The sequence below is a fragment of the Pteropus medius genome, unplaced genomic scaffold (assembly GCF_902729225.1).
Source record: "Pteropus medius unplaced genomic scaffold, Ma_sr-lr_union100, whole genome shotgun sequence".
Lineage (NCBI taxonomy): Eukaryota > Metazoa > Chordata > Mammalia > Chiroptera > Pteropodidae > Pteropus > Pteropus medius.
In genome coordinates, this window is record NW_024350927.1 from 5703653 (window position 1) to 5722342 (window position 18690).

The window sequence follows — 18690 nt, forward strand, 5'->3', positions numbered from 1 at the left end:
ACGGCCCAGGCGTGCCAGAGGCCACACCATCTTCCAATGATGCACTTCTCAGAACGTGCCCATAGCTGACTGGCGCATGACTGTGTTGTTTCTAATGAATTCTTCTTGAAATGTCTCTCAGTGTCCTCAGAATCTTATAGATAAGGAATTATTACCACCGGAGGATATGCCGTTACTTAATTAGTACCAATTAAGCAATTACTTTATCAGAACTGGGCAGTTCATACTCAGAAGCTGAAGGGAGAAAAAAATTTCTTAAGTAAAAAGAAGTGAAACAGCTAAAGGAAAAAATGTGGAAAGTTTTGTCACATGAGCAGCAGCTGGGAGCAGAGATGACCTCACCAACTTTTCAACGAAATCGTCAACAGCCTGACCAGCCTTCACAAGCAGTATGACCCGCCGAGGCTTCTTCAGCTTCGAGACCATCTCCTCCAAGGAGTGAGCACCAACCACCTTGGTTCCCTTCGCCTCATTGGCCAAGAAGTCATCAACTTTGGAGACCGTCCTATTAAAAGCACAGACCTAAAAGGACAGAAAGCCGATTAGGGGATCCACGACATTCAAGACCTTCAGACTGTGGACTACGTGACAATGAAATTTCTCTTCGGCCCAAGGTTTTGGGGAGGTTGCCTCTGCCTTTGCCCTTCTCTACCCACGTTCTGATCAACCACTCTAAAGTTAAGTTTAGTAGATGAAATGGCAGGGAACTACAGCTAAGCAAAGGTCAACTACCCTGGCACACCAGGCGGGAGTCTGTCACCAGCAGGTTAGAACTCAAATCTAGGAACCAGCTGGTTCCAGACTCGTAGCTTTTGCCACTGATAACCCTTGTGTCCACATATTTATATGCAATATTATTTGCATATTTATATGCAAACTTTTCACTATCCTCAGCTCTCATTACGAGATAAAGTTAGAGCTCCACACACCCAGCAGGATTTCTCCTCCTCAAATACTGATGGGCTTATTCAGGCTGCAAACCTTACAGAACTGACAAGGGTGTTTAACAGCACTCTTCCTCACAGAATTATGAAATTGGCTGTCCCAACCCACACGTGAAGTGGTGCTTCTCCTTCCTCGGCAAAAAACGTCATAAGCAGCAACAGAGCATATATAAAGAAAAGTATGTTTTTTGTTATATGAGATCTTTGAAATCACAGGTCAATCACCAGTACTCAGGCTAATGTACACCAAGATCCCGTAAAAGAGTGTGTCCCTTGTGACTTACCACAAAGCCGTGGTCATTCATGTTCAAAATCAAGTTCTGACCCATGACAGCCAGTCCAATCAGTGCAATATCAGCTCTGAAAGACCAGAAAAAAGAACAAAGAAAAATGTGTCAGTTCCACTTAATCCAAGTCAGGACCCAGAGTTTCCGAGCTTTTGCTATGATTAATAACTTGTTTTAACTTTTCCTCTGTTCGCCTACTCTCACACTTTAGAACCCAGGTATGCGGCCTTCCATGAAACTTGCACAGACCACCCCACTACTCTGTCACTTCAAGGGACCTCAAGTTCTCTTGAGATCAACTAACCATGCACGTACGAGGGTATTCAGGGCATGGAATCACGGCACGTAAGCGCTAATCTATCTGGCAATGATTTGTTCCAGGAGTCCCCCTCCCCTGCAGCGGGGAGAGGCCCCTGCTGGCAGAGCCGCCGCCGGCCAGCCCCCCGCCCTGCAGACCGGCCCGGCTCCCCACTGGCCATGCCAGCCCCCTCGCCACCCTTTCCAGCCGCCGGGATCCGCCCGGCGCCCGCGCTGCCGCGAGGAGCACACGGCGCGGCCCCAGGGAGCCGCGAGGCTGCGCGGATGGCTCGGGATCCGGGGCCCGGGCCCAAGGGGGCTGAGACCCCGCAGGCCTGGGATTCTGGGCTCCACGAGGCCGGGCTCGGGCGCCCCCGGGGCCGAGGCGACGTCGGGGGCGGCGCCGCTCTTCGGAAAGTCCCCGGCCGCCCGTGGGCCGTCACTCACTGGGCCATGGCGGCGACGGCAGACCCGGCAGGAGCGAAGAGAGGCGGAGGGAACTGGACTCGCGGCTCGGGCGACCGAGACTGAGGCCCGCGGTGGGGGTCTCCCGAGGCCGCGGCCCCGCCTGCCGGCGCTGACCTATCGGAAGGACGGGGTGGAGCCGTGAAGACACGCCATTGGTCCTCCCTGGCGCCTGTTACACCACCCGAGGCAGACGGGCCCGCCCCCTCCCGGGGGGCCGACTCAGGAGAGCGCCGAGCACATCGATGGCACCGCCCCTGCGCTGGCCGCGGCGCGCGGACCGGCGCGGGGAGGCGGGTCCAGGGCCGGCTCCGTCCCGCCCGCCCGCGGCACGGGACACTCAGGGCCGGGCCTGTGCTCCGAGGCTCCGCTCGGGGAAGGACGATGGGGCAGGTTGGGTCGCGCTTTCAGGGTACCAGGCACATGAACGCCTATCGTCCGAGGGTCCTTCGCTCCTTCCTCCCCGTGCTTTGCGCTGTGGGGCTCATGGATCGTGTCGCTCAGCTCCGGGCAACGACCGAGGTTTACTCTTCCGGTATTCGGGCAAGTGCCATGGGTGCCAGGAAACGTTGGTCTTCACACGACCCCGTGTGGCCCTCACGCGACCCTGTACGGGAACATAGCCCCTTTTTGCAGGTGAAGAAACAGGCGCAGAGAGAGCAGGCGCTGAATGTACTTGGGGTGTGATGGGCCAGGCTTGGAGGTCGAGTCATTGAACCTCTTCCTGTACAGCTGAGGCAACTGTTACTTATAAAAGTTTCTGGTTTAATTTTTTAAATTGTAAACATCGATGCATATAGCTCACATAAACAAAAGCTCTTTGGGTCCACAATAATTTTAAGTGTAAAGGGTCCTGGGACCAACCGGTTTGAGAACCTCTGATCTAGCCCAGGTATTTTAGACCTGAGGAAACTGGGCTGAGCTGAGACTTGCTGAGTCATGTAGTCACTAGAACTGCCCCTCGGGGGACGGGTTAAAATGCTCACCAAGATCCCTCTCAATAAAACCTGGGATTCAGAGAGCCAGCCTCAGTGGTAGGACAGCACAGTTATCAAAGTCAGATCAGATGGTTTCTCAAATGATCTAGAATGTCTTTCTTGGGAGCTGCCTGATGGAGAGGTTAGGGAATGAACGGGTTTTGCTGTCCCACTGACCTTATCTCACTCTGGTTCCATTTTTTTCTACCTGTGCAATTTGGGGCAAGTTATTGAATCTGAGTTTCCTCATGTGTTAAACAGGAATGACAGAAATCTCACAAGGTAGCTCTGGGGCTCAGTGAAACAAATGGAAACCTGCGTCTGACACTTAGTATCCATATACGAGTTTCTACCTTTTTTATGGGAAGGACTCAGAAGAGATGTAAACGGTGGTGGGAAATAGGACCGAATCAAACTATTGCTCTGAGGCTTCCTTGTGAAACCTGGGAGAGAGACAGAGCACCCCTGCAACTTTCTGCAAAGCTGACTGGTTCCCACAGTTCCAGCTAAGCTGGTGAAAAAATGATCCATTACTCGAATGGTTTGCTATAGAAAATCTTCCATTTAACCATGACATAGCCATGCATTTGGCATATCTATCTTCCTGATCCAAATACACATCTCAGGTGTTTTATCGTCTTCCCCATGGTTATTACCTCTGTTCTACACCCCTTCAGGGTGCCCTAAATAGGGTGCACCAGCACATCTTATTAAAAGTATCATCTCCCCTGCCACCCGAGCAGCTTGATACAATGGCTGGGAACAATGGGCCTCAGTCTGAGCTTGGTTCCACGGGGCCGACCAGTGTGATTTGCAGTATCTCTTACAGAGCAGGTCTGCTAGCACTATTACTTAGTTTTATTTTTTAATCTGGGAATGTCTTTATTTTGCCCGTAGTTTCGAAGGATGGTTTTGCTGGATAAAAAATCCTTGGTTGACAGTTTTCCTTTCAGCATCTTGAGCATCTCATTTCAGCGGCTGTGGCTTTCACTGTTTCCACTAATCATACTGTCACTCTCCTGTACACTCTCTTGCTGTTTTTAAAGCGTTCCCATTGGTTTCCAGCAGTTTATGATGCGTCTACTTCTGGATTTCTTTGTGATTATCCTACTGGGATTAAGAGTTAGAACTGTAGATTAATGTCCTTCAACACATTAAAAGTTTTTAGCCACTAATTCAAATAAATGTTTTTTCTGGTTTTTCTTTCTCTCCTCTCCTTCTAGAATCCAATTTCACATAGTTGGTACTCTGTTCAGATTCTTTACAACGTTGCTGTATAGTAAAAAATATTTACTGTATTTCCTAAATTGCTATATAATTGTTTTTAACTTGGCTTCCTGAGGGTCTCCCTGTGTCTCCTTAACTTAGCTGCCAGCCAATTGGGAGAGATATTGTGCTTAGATACCTGGGCTATGCGTCTGCACGCGCACTGGGAAGTTCATTCACAGCTCACCCACTTGTCAAGTCTGCCTGGGCTTTTACTTTCTGCTGGGCTTTCTGGAGTCTCCCAGTCAGCAAGAATGTGTTGAGAGCCTATCTAGTCCTTCTGCACTCTCATTTCCAGTCTCCCTGTTAAAGTTACGGCTAGTCTGCTGCTTGCCAGAAACCTCAGGCGAGTAAGCTGTGGGTTTTCCCTTTCATTTCTCACCAAGGTTGCCACTTTCAGCTGATAGAAAAGTTACAGGACTACCAGCCCCCGCCCCACCAAACACACGTGATCAGGTTTGCCCCCCTGGAGCAAAGCCCTGAGCTGATGAAACAAGTTTTCTTACCAACAGAGAGAAGGCAAGATGGGGAACAGCCCCAGGCAAGAAGTCTGCAGGCTCCCACTGCTCTTACTGAAGCTTTAGTGGTTTTTCCCAAGAATAAATGCTTTTTAATGTGTCTGCCTTTGGTCAATTTCAAAAGCCTTGAAATATTTTTAGGAATTTTTTTCCCAATTTTATGTTTTATTTTTGCAGCGAGCATTCCACGCCCCCCTCCCACGGCCACAGTCAGCACTCCACGGCATGGTCCTTTTGTCTGTAGGGAAGGCCCTCATCTTGAGTCCACCAGAGAGTGGTCAGGGTCTGGGGACTTTCACCCAAGGCACTGACACTGAAATAGATCCCACGCGGGGTGCTGCCTCCTCCGGCATTCCTTTCCCAGGCCAGATTCGGCACCTCAGCCTTGTAGAGAATGAGAGATCCAGAAGCAGAAAATGCTGAGAGAAGCTTCAGAAAGGACAAAGGGACTGGAACCTCCCCAAGGCCCTGCTGTTCTCCAGGGGCTTAGTCTGCAGGCTCCTTGCCTGCTGCAGGGTTTCCACCTCCTGTCTGTCCTGCCTCCTTTCCCGTGTTAAAATGAACTAATGTCTAGGAGAGCTCTTCATAAACCTCAAATTGCTATATGATTCTAAGACACCATTATCACTCTCTCCTAACGTGACAAAGAAACTCAGCTCAGGGAAGCTGATTTTCTCAGCCAGTGCGCGAAAGAACTGAACTTTAACCGAGGTCTACTTAGGGCCGAGCCCAGAGATCTTTCCTAATCAGATTAGCAGGCCATAATCACGCACACTCACGGACATATCCTCCCAGTGAAATTGGGTAGAGCTAGCTCTATATTAGAGCTGTTTAGATGACTTTAAATGGAAAGATAAATTGAAATTGACTTTCAGTGACTAGTTTCGCAGAACAAACAGCACCTGTAGAAATTTTATAGGTGGCACTTTACACAATGGCTCTCTTCAAGAGAGCCTCGGTACCTCCCCCACACCTTTCGACTTTATTGCAACTATTTCCTCTTTCTGTAGGGTTCTGTAAGGAGAAAAGCCTACCATCAGATTCTATTGCAGCAACAAATTGATTGCTCTGGCCTGAGATTTGTCAAGGGAGAAGTTATGCTGAGTCAATGTGACTAAATATCTGGACACACCCGAGTTACTATTGAATAGGCTCCTTTTAAAGCAAATGCTTAAACATCAAATCAAATAGCCAATCATTTTTTCTTCTATTTCTAATGTTATATGCTACACAGCGTTCCCACTTCTTGGTTAAGGTGCTAACCACCAGCAACATTTACTGCTTCCTAGGATTGTTGGAGAACTCCAGCAAATTGGCTTCAAGAGAGCAGCCAATTTGAGATAAGAGGCAAGTCTGCCCTAGAGGTGGACACAGTAAAGCCAGGGCTTCCTAGCGCTAGAGCTTTATGCTGACCTTTAGTTTTTAGAAAATTCTCAAATGCTTGGCTTAGATTGCTTAAGAAAGTCAACACATATTACTATTTATCTGAACAACTTTTGGCCTTGCCATAACTCCCCAAATCCCAACTGAAGGCATGGGCAGGGAGCGTACAGAAACAGCCCTTCTCTGCAAACCTCCCAGGACTGAACCCTTTGTTTGACTTACATAATAGGGTGTGTAAGTAACACACTAGTTGGGGCAGATTTGAAAATCCCAGTTTTGCCACGTACTTGCTATATAATTCCTGCAACTAAACACAAATGACTTGTTCACATGCTAGTTAGAAAGAACGGTTTTGTAAACACTCGGAGACCACATATTCTAAAGCCAGATAAGCACGTGACATGGTTAGAAAAGTTAAAAATTTAGGACTGTGCCTATGAGGAGTTCATAAGAGAAAGTGGGAAACTCAGCACCCAACCAAAAGCGGAAAGGCAAGGAACATCAGAGAAAAGTAATGTGCTAAATGCGCACCGCACCCTGGGATGCCCCGATGTTCTGCACTGTCAGCTCTGGGAGCGACGTGGAGACTCACAGCGAGGGACCAATCCTGGGTGGGGTCTAGTTGTAGGGGAGAACCAGATTTATAAGCACAAATTCTGTTTAAACGAAAAGCACAGCGGAGCTCAGGAAGACATGGCAACCCCTAGACCCGCCTAACTCTAAGACCCCTGAGCCAGTCCCTGGAAGGCAACGCTCAGAAGAGGACCCGTGCTGGCTCCTGTCCCTTTGCTGTCTGCTCGACTTTGCGTCGCCTCCTGCGCTTGCGGGTGAACTGCGGTGCGCCCCTAGGCTCCAGCAAACCCCTTCCCTACCGCCCGGTTCCCCTTCCAATCAGCGGCACACGCTGGGCCAGCTCTTTTCTCTATAACGAAACTCTCTCTGGGCCCCACGTCCCCTTCTCTTCTCCCCTTTGCAGTAAAAGCCGTTGAAAGAATTACCTGAACTCATTCCTTCAACCTCCTCTTTCCCTTGAACCTACTCCGGTTAGGCTTTCTTCAGCATCACCCACGAAAATGCTCTGCTCGCTGGACCCCGTTAGGGTAGAGGGGCTGCTGATACCTCCTCCCACGGAAGGAGCTCCCCGTACGCCACTCCTGCTTCTGCCCGCCCCTCACAGACCCCCGCGGAGAGAAATGATAATCCTGTGAGTTTAGAAGGAGCCCCTAGGCACGGACAGCCTGCCACGTCCTGCCTCTCTCCCACGGCCTCGCTGCCTCCTAGAACATTCTCTGCGGCTCCTCTAGACTTTTGCTGCTCAGAGTGCAGCCCCACAACAGCAGCACTGATGTCACCTGGAAGCTTACCAGGAATACAGATTCTCAGGCCCCGCAGGGCCTGCTCAGCCAGAACCTGCGTTTCACCGGAGCCCCCAGGTGAGTCTGCCCGGCGCAGGCCGAAGTTGGACGAGCGCCATTTCCAACCCTCTTTTCTGAGGCTCGGTGGGAGGGACTCCATTTATCCACTGATGCAGCCACAGTGCCTAATCGCATCTTTAACAGTAATAAAGATAAAAATAAGTGACGTTTTGATCTCCCATCTGCCTTATTCTTTTATTTCTGGGTTGGCCCTGAAATTGGGGAAATGCGATGATGTTCACTGATTCCGTCCTTAGACCTCCCTGTTGTCAAAACCTGTGGTCACTGCTGTTCTTATTTTAATGTGTCAGCAACACAGTTACCACTCTCTCCACCTGCACACACCTCCTTACTGCTTGCCAGGTGTCACCGTCTCCTCGGCAGGGGCCTCGTCTTTGCTGGGTCATCCTGTCTCCCGCCCTCCTCTCCTAGCGATCCGAGACACAACCCCTGGTTCTCGCAGCTACGCTCACTCCGACCTCCTTGCCTGGCACCCTCGCCTGTCCCCCTCCACGCTGACAAGTCCCAAATGTCCGCCTCCAGCCCCAGCTTCCCCCCGAGTCCAGCTAGTAAACCCAACTGCCTCAAAAACTACACTTTCAGGTGGAAACGCTGGTATCTCCAAGTGGACAGGACCAAAATCAAATTCTTACTTCAGTACCGCCCTTAACTGCTCTTCTCCCGATCTTTTCCACCTGAGAAGCTGCCACGCCGTCCTTAGTTACCTGACTCCTCTCTCTCCGGCTCCACGTGCAGCTCCTCGGCCGACGGGCAGCTCTGACATGAAGACGAATCTTGAATGCGACCGTTTCTCTGCCTGTACGGCGCTCACTCTAGTGGGACTGCCATCCTCTTCCTGGAGCACTAGAGTAACAATCTCCTATTCTGTGTCCCTTCTTCCCCTTGTCCCCCTCCCCCAGCTGTTTTCCACGCTTCAGTTAAGAATGATCTTAAAAACGAACGGTCACGCGCCGGCTGCACACCGGCGTTCTGGTCCACGACAGACCGCACGCACAGCCCAGGTGTGCGGGTCTGTGTGAGTGCGCTAGCGACCTGACACATTTCTCACAACGATCCCCATCGGTACCAGCGTGACTGTAAGATCATGTGACTCACCTTCCCGATGCCCTTGACTGTCTTCCTACTTCCCTCCAGTGAAGTGAGTTACCTGGGCCCTAATCCACCTGGTCTCTGGCTCCCTTCTGGCCTCGGGGCCCCCGTGCTCTCCCCCTTACTCCAAACGGGCCTCCTCACTCTTTCTGGAACCTACAGAGGACACTGTTGCCTCAAGGAGTTATTTCTCTGCCTGGAGACCTCTTTCCCAGGGGATCTGCATGGCTTACCCATCCCTCATTCAGGGGACTGCTCACATGTCCTCTCCTGAGAGGCCCCATCCCTGACCCGTGATCTAAAATGATGCCTCCTGTCTACGGCCATGCCACCCTGAACACGCCTGATCCCGTCTCATCTCGGAAGCTAAGCAGCATCAGGCTTAGGTTAGTACTTGGATGGGAGACCACCTAAGAAGACCAGGTGCTATAGGCGTAAAAAATAAAAAATAAGGGATTGTAAGCTGACAAGGTCCTTACAATCTGTGAGGTCAACCAAGGGTTACCTCGCCTAAAAAAAAGTAAGTAAATAAATAAATAAAGTGACGCCTCCTTTCCCGCCCCTTCGTTCGGTCAGCTTTATTTTGCTCTGCGGTATTTACCGCTTGACATAATTTGTGTACCGAATGATCCCCACTGGAACGGGGCCGCGCCAGGGGTTGGTTCTGTTCCTCCGCGACTCCCCAGACATCAGCATCCGCCGCAAGACCGGATGTGGACTGCATGGCCGCTTCTGCCTGATGCTGCTCCTCCCCACTCTTGCTTCTCCCTAGACACGCATGAGAGTGGTCCTGCTCCTGCTCCGCCACAATGCGAGCTCGTTAAATTGCTGACACGGTGAAACTTTCAACCCCCCCCCCAAAACACCACTGCCACTACAGAATTGCTGGTAAAGTATGTGAGGGGAGAGGCTTTAGGAGAAAAAAAAAGACAAATCTTCTACCTAAAATCGCCACTTCCATCCTGGAGAGGAAAGCACTTTCTAAGAAACAGCATCGCATCAGCTTCCTGGTTATGTAATGGCCGCGGTTCTGAATCATCAGAAAGGAGCATGTAGGTAACAGCACTGTGACTCCTGTCCTAAAAAAGCAGCATCTTCGCAAGGCAAGAAAAACCTGTGTACGAAGCCTTCAAAGAGTGCCAGAAAAAATGCACATCGAGAGCCTTCTGATGCACTGGTTGTACCTTTATTATTTTACCTCGTTCACTAATAGTTCTGTGATGCAAGGTTACCATACACAGTTAGATAATGTCTGCATTGCACGTCTAAGGCTATACAGCAGAAGAACCAGAATTAGTACAAATACAAGAACTATATTTACATTCTGTATACTCAAGCTCCAAACATCAGGTATTTACATAATAAAACATGAAAATGAAAATCTGAAATTAATAATGTACATTGTTGCTAATGTGCTCGCCTCCTTCTCTGGGGAGAGATCAGTTTGCAAAGTCTTGGTTCGAAAAGGCCACTTATGCTTCATGGGTTTTGTTGTAGTGCACGAGGATGGTGACAAGGGACTCGAAACCTCAACGGACAAGTACTTTAGAGCCACAAAATCTAAGACGATGCCTTACATGTGAAAAGCTGAGAGAGTCCTCAGGTGAACTGAAGCCAGAATACGCAGCATGAAAAAAATTAACCGGAAGACATGAAAACAACACATGACAGCCAGGGTTTGGCAGGAGACCAACCTCAGCTCAGACTTTCCATCTGAGAGGAGCTGTTTGGCTGTGATTTTTCACATGAAATTTATATCAACTCTAATTTCTTCCTTCAAAAGATCAGAGGCTTTCTTACGATTTTATGGGACTCAAATATGAATTTCATAAATGGCCTTTTGAACAACAAAAGCAGATCATCTCTCGGTTTACTGAGGAAACACAAACCAGTACATTCCCACTTCATACAGCAACGCTTTGGCCACACGCTGGGTGAATCGCGTCTGGCCACGAGGACATCTGCAGTGCGCACGAGTCAGAGTCCTCTTTAAAATACATTCGGCAAACCTTCTGAGAGCAGCAGCAGAATTAGAACTGTTTTTAAGGAACGGGTTAACAATCACATTTTAAAAAGGGAACAGAAAGAGAAAAAGAAAGACCCAAGTGGAACGAACGAAGGAACGAGCCCTGTCACTGTCTGGGGGAGCCGAGCGGGCACAGCACGAGGTGGCAGTACGGACAGGTGCCACGTGCCAGGCCGCTCTCCTCTTCCAGGCCCATGCGCAACTAGTTACAGCTGTATAAATATACAAATACCTTACAAAATTAAATATCCCTGTAAATTAGAGAACGAGCAGCAGGCAACAAAGTCTTTGCTTTGAAACATGTGCCAGGAGAAGTCATTTCATTTTTAGATCCCGAAAGACCTTTCCCAATGATTTAGCTTAGTGTCCTTCATCTTGAAAGAGCTGGAAAAAATTCACTGAAAGTATGAGTATCTCCATAAGTTCTACAAAGATGAAGGGGAAAAAGATATATATATCTATATATGTACATATAAAACGATAGTGGTTTCCTAGTTGGGAAAAATCACTTTCTCTCGCTGCCAACACGTTTTGACCACGTGCTGGATTTCTGGTGCCCGCTCGGCTGCCAGAAGCAGCCCTTCCCTGCAGTCCTGGCTGTGGGCAGGGGCTGGCTGGCCCCGCACGGCCCGGCCTGAGAGCTGACTGACCCCCAGGCGGGTGGGTGCAGGGAAGGGAGCGGGTGAGCACGGGTCCGTGTGGGCTGTGAGTCCACGCTCTGCTCTGGCAGGAGAGAGAAAGATGGGGGAGGAAGGGAGGAGATGATTAGCTTTAACTAGCACTCACTTCTCCTTAATTTAAGAGTTCTCTTCCTTGTTTTTTTTTTTTTTTTTTGCTTGTTTAAAGTAGTGCTTTAGGAAAAATAAATTAAAAACCCTCAAAAAGTGGTTTCCTTAAAGGTTAAGTTCGCTCCTCAACTTTCTTGCCACTCTGGCTTCAGCTAAAGCCTCATAAATAGTTCCTGTCATGAGTCCTTTCTGAGAGCTTCAAAGTAGAGATGGGTCTGTCTGAAAAGGGAACATTGACCCTGACACTGTGCTAACTCCAATTTGCAGATGGGGCCTTAAAGAAAGAGGGGTACCAAAAGGGGTTGCCTGTGCCCACCAGCCACCGCAGAGGCTCCTCAGGTGGCGGAAAGCACACCTTCCGAGAACCCCGCTTCCTCACGAGGCCTTCTCACCTGGGCATGTGAGAATCCAGCTCGGCCTGTTCTAGTACCTGACGCCTCCAAAGCAAAGACTTTCCAAGCCATTTCTGTTTGAGTTAGAAGAAAAAGCAAAAGTCATTTCAGTGTATCACGTGATTTCACGCTCCCTCGGCCTTCCTCGCCTTCGTCGCAGACATGGACCCTTCTGTCCAGCTTCCTAACAGCAGCAGCATCCATGATTTAATTCTAAAAGAAACCTTCAAATTTCATCTTTATTTCCCTGAAATCAGATTTAATTCCAGTCCAGGAAGCTGTCTCTAAGCACCGACAGACCCTAGATTTGAGTATACACCAGAAGGGCATATTGTGTCCATTAGACAATGAAGAAACCTCTAACTACGTTAAAAATCTTACATATCACTTAGAAAACAAATAACAATACAGTTAGTGACCTATGTTTTAAGAAGAAAAAAGTTTTTAAAAATCTACTAGAGTTTTCTTGATCACTTTTCCGACAAGGTCACAGCCTGTGATTTCTGTCCTTTCTTCTATTAAGCTCTCTGTGACTCACTTTTCCTCCTCTCTGCAGCCAGTTTTACTGGGTGAAGCTGGGGGCCCTCTTCTCAGAGACGAGTCCACTCAGCACCTGTCCTGCAGAGTGCACGGGCCCTTGCCCTTTGCCACCGGAAGCAAAGTCATCAGTTCCTTAGCACCCGAGTCAGCAACCTCAAGGCCAAAGGCCCTGTCTCCACAAAGTGGGAGCGGTCAGATACTTTCCGGAATGCCTGCGGGATGGTCAAACAGGGGACTGTGTGCAGGGGAGGTACAGGATGGTACGAAACAACCCAAGTCGACTGGCAAAGCGAGTGAAGTTAACGCAGGCCTTCTTCCTCCACGTCCTTCCCGTAAAACTCACCGGCAGCTGAGAGAGAAAGAGTATCTTCCCAGCGGCCTCTGGAAGCGGCCTACCCTGTTCTGTCAGAGGAGGAGACTGACCTTTGGTCGGAGGCTCTTCCTTTCTCCTCGGGCAGGGAGACAACCGAGGAGGAAGCTGGACCAGGCAGATAAAGCAACAAAACACCGAGGCCTGGGCTCAGGCAGACCCTCTTTTCTGTCCCAAGATGTCCTTTCATTTTATTTCCAGTGGTGGAGGAGGTTGGTTTTAATCCTGGGATCCAGAAAGCAAAGCCTGCCATGTTTGTTTATTTAAGAATATAAAGGGCAGGCGTCACTGATACTTTCAATTTCACAAGGATTATTGAAAATGACCACTGGCTTCAGCAAAGACTTCCAAGTTTATACCTGAAAGCTACATTTCTTTGATCTAAAGAAGCTAATAATCACAAGGTCATTACTCGGTATTACCATAATTATAATAACAATGACCATCAAGTTCCTCATCAGAAGTGAAACACTGCCCTCTTGTGGGACATTTGTGTATGACATCGCACTAATTCCAAACTGAGCCACCGTCATGGCTAAAGCCAAGAACAGACCTGAGAAACTCTGAGAGGCTCCTCCTCCCCCCACCCGCCCCCGCTATGAGAAAAACAGTTCACAGTGAGCGACTGGAAACAGGCTGCTGACCGCCCGCCTTCACGGCCCACCGCCGGACCCTACGATCCTTCGAAACCCACCAGCGATATCCTCAGCTCCTCCCTTCCTACAAGGTCTGCAGCAGCCACCGTCGAGGCTGCTAAAAAGTCCTCTCTCTCTTCTCTCCCACTAACCGGAAAGTGCGTAACTGTGTTCTCAACGAGCCCCGATTTCAGAGACTACGCTCGTCCCATTTCCAAGCTCACCACGACCTTTTCTCTAAATGGAAAACACAGGGATTAGTGATGGAAAAAGCGACAGAAAGAAAGAAGGTAAGATTTTTTCCTCTCAGGTTCTAAAAAGCTAGATGTCTCCTCCTTTGTCTCTAAGCCACCCAAGAAAAATTAAAGTGATATCACAAATATAGAAAAGAAAAGAATTCTGTTGTTTTGAAAAAAAGACAGATATCCAGAGACAGCGGTACAGACACCAGGGGTGGTAACCATGAGGACGCATCATACAAAAGGAAGCCAAAATACACTAAAAAATAATCTGGAGATTCGCTGGATCCCCTCCGGGTTTTGTTTTTTTGTTGGTTTTTTTCCCCCCTTTTGTTAGGCCACATGCTACTAACAAGGTTCTCAGCACAGGAAAAAAGAAAGAGTACAGAGCAATGGAGCTGGGGAACAGGAGCTAGAAAAAGTGCTGGACGAGGAGGGAAAGTAGTCAGGCCACAGGACTACACACAAGAGTAACCGGCAAGAATCACGAGGGGAATGAGAGGTAACACTTTATCTCTGGAAGGCGAGTGGGGGCGCTCAGCAGTCAGAACTTCGGCTGGCTGGGGCATCTGCGGGAGAGTTTTGACCTGTGGGCGATACAGGAAGAGGCAGGATTAGAACACTGGGCCAGACGGTCCTCCCTCACGGTCTTCCTCCGAGGTTCCCTCCTCAGACTTCTTCCTGAACTGCACTGCAGGCCCCAAACCAACAGGCTGGGCTGTGGTCTTCCCCACCAGGGGACCCTGAGACAAAGCCCCTCACAGGATCTGAGGCCGGGTCACAGGGCCGAGCACTGGCCATTAAGGTTCTCACAGTCTTCATTTTACTCAGCCCACAGACCCCAGCTGCAGACCCTTGAGAACAAAAAGTCAAAGCCGGAGAGATCGATTGGGAGCAAGTGTGACCGGTCTCCTTAGCTGCTCAGGACGCCAGATGAACCCTCATGGGGAGCTGAGGCCGCATCACTACCCAGAACCACTTACACCGCTGTCCTCCTACTTTAAACCTGTTTGGAACGAGATTTCCTTCCCTGCTTATGCTGCTGTCATTGGGACCCAAAGTCCCGGAGGGGAAGGCAGCACGGGGACCTCTTACCGTATTGTGCCAGCAAGAAGGGGGTTAAAGGCATATAACCAGTCGTTCATGTCTTTGTCATTGAGAGCCTGCAAAAGGACCCCACGGTGCTTCGTGCATACGGCAAAGGTGTTAGGCGTCTGAAAGAGATACAGGTAGATGAGAAAGTTACAAGCAATGCGGACCAGCCTGCCACATTCATGGGGCAGACAGCACTTCACACTGCAGGCTCAGAGGCCAGCTATATAGGAGACGCCGCCCCACACAACAGAGCCCAGAACTCAAATAGGAAGGGCTTGCGTGGCGATGAAAAGCCAAGAGAGGGCGGGACTGACCTTCAGCATGGCCTGCTGGTCCTCGCTGTATTCCACCTGCGCTGTGGACAGGTTAATGATGCCACGCTCCACTGGATCTTTGTCACTGTTATAGATGAAGACATAAGGGCGACGGACCACAACGAAATGTTTAGCCCAGTTGCTGGAAAGCGGCTCCTTGAACTGCAGGTACCCTTTCTTAGAAACCACTGAGCTAAAACGAGATGGTACGAGAGGGGTTAGTTTCTCACAAAAAGAAAAGTGATCATGAGCTGAAGGCCAGCGAAATATGTCTCCCCTAGGCCAAGTCTTTAGTATGAACAAAACAGGAGAACGATCTGTTTGGCCTAGAACCTCATCTGCCAAAGTAATATGGCAAAAGAGCACAAAGCGCCATGGGAACAGGCTAGGCCGCGTGGGGGTGCACCACAGTATAGCTGGGGCAGAAGCCAGGGCCCGCTGTCACCCCGACCCATTTGAATTAGACAGCGATGGAGACCTCAACACATTCCTGCTGATTCATCTTTTACACCCAGCACCTCTGGTCGATAAGTACTCACCCTGGTCTAATTTCTTCAATATCTGGAACAAGATTGAGAAATTCATTCTTTCCCGCTCGGGCCAAATAGGGTGTTTCCACCACTGGGACAATCTGAAACTGCTCGAATTCTGGGCAGGGACTGGAGGCCCGGGAATTGGCTTCTGGGGTCCTTTGAAAGAGAGAGGTCGGGGTCAGAGAGCTTCAGTAAGGTCAGCACGTGCCGCGCTGTCGGTTTCAGAGCTCGGTGAGAAGACGAGCGGGCATCGGGAGCCTAATTCCAAATTCAACTGCTGTCACCCTTCAGAGGTCACAAAAGGAAACTGGTCACTGATGACAGAGTCACTCAGTCCTTCTTCCTGTCCTGAAGCCCTCTGAACGGAAGTGTCTGGAGTATGAACTCCTTTCTCTAGGTTTCTATTTAGTCCCGAGCTCACACGTAGGGCAGTGGCTCTTGAAGTGTGGTGGGCGACATCAGCTGCACCCAGAAACTTGGTAGACATTCACATTCCCAGGCTCCAACCCAGACCTACAGCATCAGAAACCGTGGGCGAGGTTCAGCCACCTGTGGTTGAACGAGCCTCCCAGGTGATACACACTGCGGTCTGAGACCCTCTTCCTAAGAGACCGGCAGAGAAAGCGAACATCTGGGAGGAACCCCAGCTCCTGCGTGACCAAGGTGCAGAGCTGCCCCACCGGCCTGGCCCAGCCCGGGCTGTCGCGACAGAAGTAACCACTGCGTCTGTACTGTCAGTTATCCTTGGAGAGCAGCGGAAGCCCAATAAACTGTTTCATCAATTCCAAAAAGCCCTTTTTTAAAAATACCTTACCATTTCTCAAATTGGGATGCACCTTACAATTGATGGTATGTTGCCTTATAGTTGGCAGTACTTTTTCTTAGTGGAACATAAAGTCACATCTTACAGTTGCTGGCATCCTAGGTTTACTTAAATAACCTGGTTGTGTTATTTCCCCCATCACGTTCAGCTGTGTCAGGGTTGGTACATAAGACAGACAGCTGGACAGTAACTGGCGGTTCTGACAGGTGCGCATAATGAATGGTGACAGGGCAAAGGAGTCTGACAGCGCACTGCAAAGAAGTGACGAATTCAGGGAACCTAGACCAGATTGGTCTCTATTATTCTTACCGATATTATTTCGTGTGTCTTCAAAATATTTTTTTTTCCATAAGAGTTTCAAAATATTTTCCCCAAGATGGGGCTCTCCTGTGCCTGATGTGACTGAGGAGACGGGCAGCGTGGGAAGGGAAGGACGTTACTCCCTTTCGTCTGAGCAGAAAGGGTTCAAGAAGGGGAGCCAGTGGTCTGATGCCGAAAGTCAGGGAGACAGGCTGTTAGAAGATGTCAGCAGCACGCCCCCAGTCACCACAGTATTTAGAAAAGGCTTCTATGCATTTCCGAATGCCCCCAGGAGGGGGTGCTGCCCTCGAGGTGAGAATCACTGAGCAAGAAGGGGCGTGTCCCTTGGTTCTTAGATAAGCTTCTCTTGGTGACATCTGGGTACTTACTTTTGATCCAGAGAGCTGCTCCTGGAGTCTACCAGCGACGGGCAGGTGGACGAAGGGGTGAGGGTAGCACTGCTGAAACTGGACACGGAGGGATCCCGAGCGATTGGGGAGACATCAGACAGCTGGAGGCAGACAGAACAGAGCGAGTGAGAGGCAGACGACCACAGCTGCCTCCGCGATAAGGAGCTTTGACAACCAGGGACCTCACTTTCGTAAGTCTTCTGCTTCAGGGTGATTCAAGAAAATAAGTTTTACAAATACTTTATGGCCTGAGTGTCACATTAGGAATCTAGACATTAACAAAAGGCGCGAGGCTGGCTTTTTATATGGCTACTCCCCTCCTGAATTAATTGAATGATCCTGTCTATATGAGCTGAGCACTTAGAACAACAGACACTGTTCTAAGAATATGGCAGAGGCCGTGACCTCCTGAAGCTTACATTCTAGGTGCAAAAGGCAGACAATAAACCAATCACCAAACATGTTACGAAGTGTCAGATGGTGATAAGTTCTACAGCAAGAAATGAAGCAGGGAAAGAGGTTAGAAAGTTTCAGGGAGCTGTTGGCTTTACTCAGGGTGGTTAAGGAGGCAATATTTGAACAGAAAAATGAAACACATAAGAGAGAGCCATTCGTGGGAACATCTGGAGGAAGACTATTCCGGGCACAGAAACAGCAAGGGTGCAAAGACCCCGAGGCAGGAGTGAGTTTCCAGTATCTTAAGGAACAGCAAAAAAGGTCAAGATGATTAGAATAGAGTGAATGATACAGCAGTTCTTTAAAGTGTTCACTTCACTCTTTGTGGGAGGCAAGAGAATTTTATGCCACCGAGAACCTCAGGACTTCCTGTGCCCTGTCACACAATAACACATCACCCCGTACAGAATATTCTCCAAGGGAATTAGGGAAAAGCCAAAACAGTTCTCATCTCCATGTCACTCAAAGAGACATGGAGAAATACTTTTATCTTCAGCAGTCAGTGTTCTGACTCAGAAAAATTAAATACGAGAGCAGATACATCATATATTCTCAAATAACCACGCTGTGCCCATCTCAAGCCATCTAAATGCAGCACAAGCTGGGGACAGGAAGTCTAAGATGCTTACCTTACAGTCACTGATGCTGCCGTGCACCTGGCTGAATTCTCGGTTGAAAGTGTGGGTGAGAAGCTGCAGGCACTAGGGAAGAGAGAGAGAGAGAGAAGCGTAAGTTCCAGTGGCCAAATGAAACCCCGGATGTGAGGCAGGAAGGGATGACAACATGCCTAAGACCTTCCGTGGGGCAGAGATGCTGCCCAAACAGCTCTAGAAATTAACTAAGCACATAGGAAGGAAAGCCTGGTGTACGCCAATGAAGAAGATAAATAAGTCACTAAAAAAAGCATCGTCAAGTCAAAAATGAATACCACAAACACCACTATTCGGAAGTGCTTAAGAATGCAAAGGCTTCGTTTTCATTCTTGATTCACCCTGGCACTGAAGGCATGGAGACTTCGGGAAGGACATACTTTCCTAAATCAACTAGAAGACCATTTATTCAATTATTGAAACGAGAGACACGAACTCCCTCTCATTTCTGTTTTTG

The 18690-nt window shown here is 49.2% G+C and overlaps 2 protein-coding genes and 1 pseudogene across 7 annotated transcripts in view; 1 reads left to right on the plus strand and 2 right to left on the minus strand.

Annotated features, from left to right (window-relative positions):
- Positions 1–240: 240 nt before the first annotated feature.
- Positions 241–2089, minus strand: LOC120585838 (6-phosphogluconate dehydrogenase, decarboxylating-like). The gene is made up of 3 exons (XM_039842270.1): positions 1976–2089; positions 1229–1304; positions 241–522 (listed from the first exon to the last, which is right to left on the minus strand). The coding sequence occupies exons 1-3, from the start codon at positions 1981–1983 to the stop codon at positions 256–258; spliced, it is 351 nt and encodes a 116-aa protein (XP_039698204.1). The 5' UTR covers positions 1984–2089; the 3' UTR covers positions 241–255.
- Positions 2090–8977: 6888 nt separating this feature from the next.
- On the plus strand, positions 8978–9097 carry LOC120585927 (uncharacterized; annotated as a pseudogene).
- A 732-nt stretch (positions 9098–9829) lies between these two features.
- The window catches only part of KIF1B (kinesin family member 1B), a 124614-nt gene continuing 115753 nt past the window's right edge, over positions 9830–18690 (minus strand). For 4 of the 6 annotated variants that reach the window (XM_039842252.1, XM_039842254.1, XM_039842253.1 and 1 more), the window contains 6 exons: positions 18213–18284; positions 17107–17228; positions 15601–15750; positions 15062–15254; positions 14748–14866; positions 9830–14239 (listed from right to left, as the gene is read on the minus strand). In XM_039842252.1, the coding sequence (XP_039698186.1) occupies positions 14197–14239; positions 14748–14866; positions 15062–15254; positions 15601–15750; positions 17107–17228; positions 18213–18284 (699 nt within the window). In that variant the 3' untranslated portion in view covers positions 9830–14196. The remainder of the gene's footprint in view (positions 14240–14747; positions 14867–15061; positions 15255–15600; positions 15751–17106; positions 17229–18212; positions 18285–18690) is intronic. The other 2 variants (XM_039842255.1, XM_039842258.1) reach the window with 2 other exon arrangements.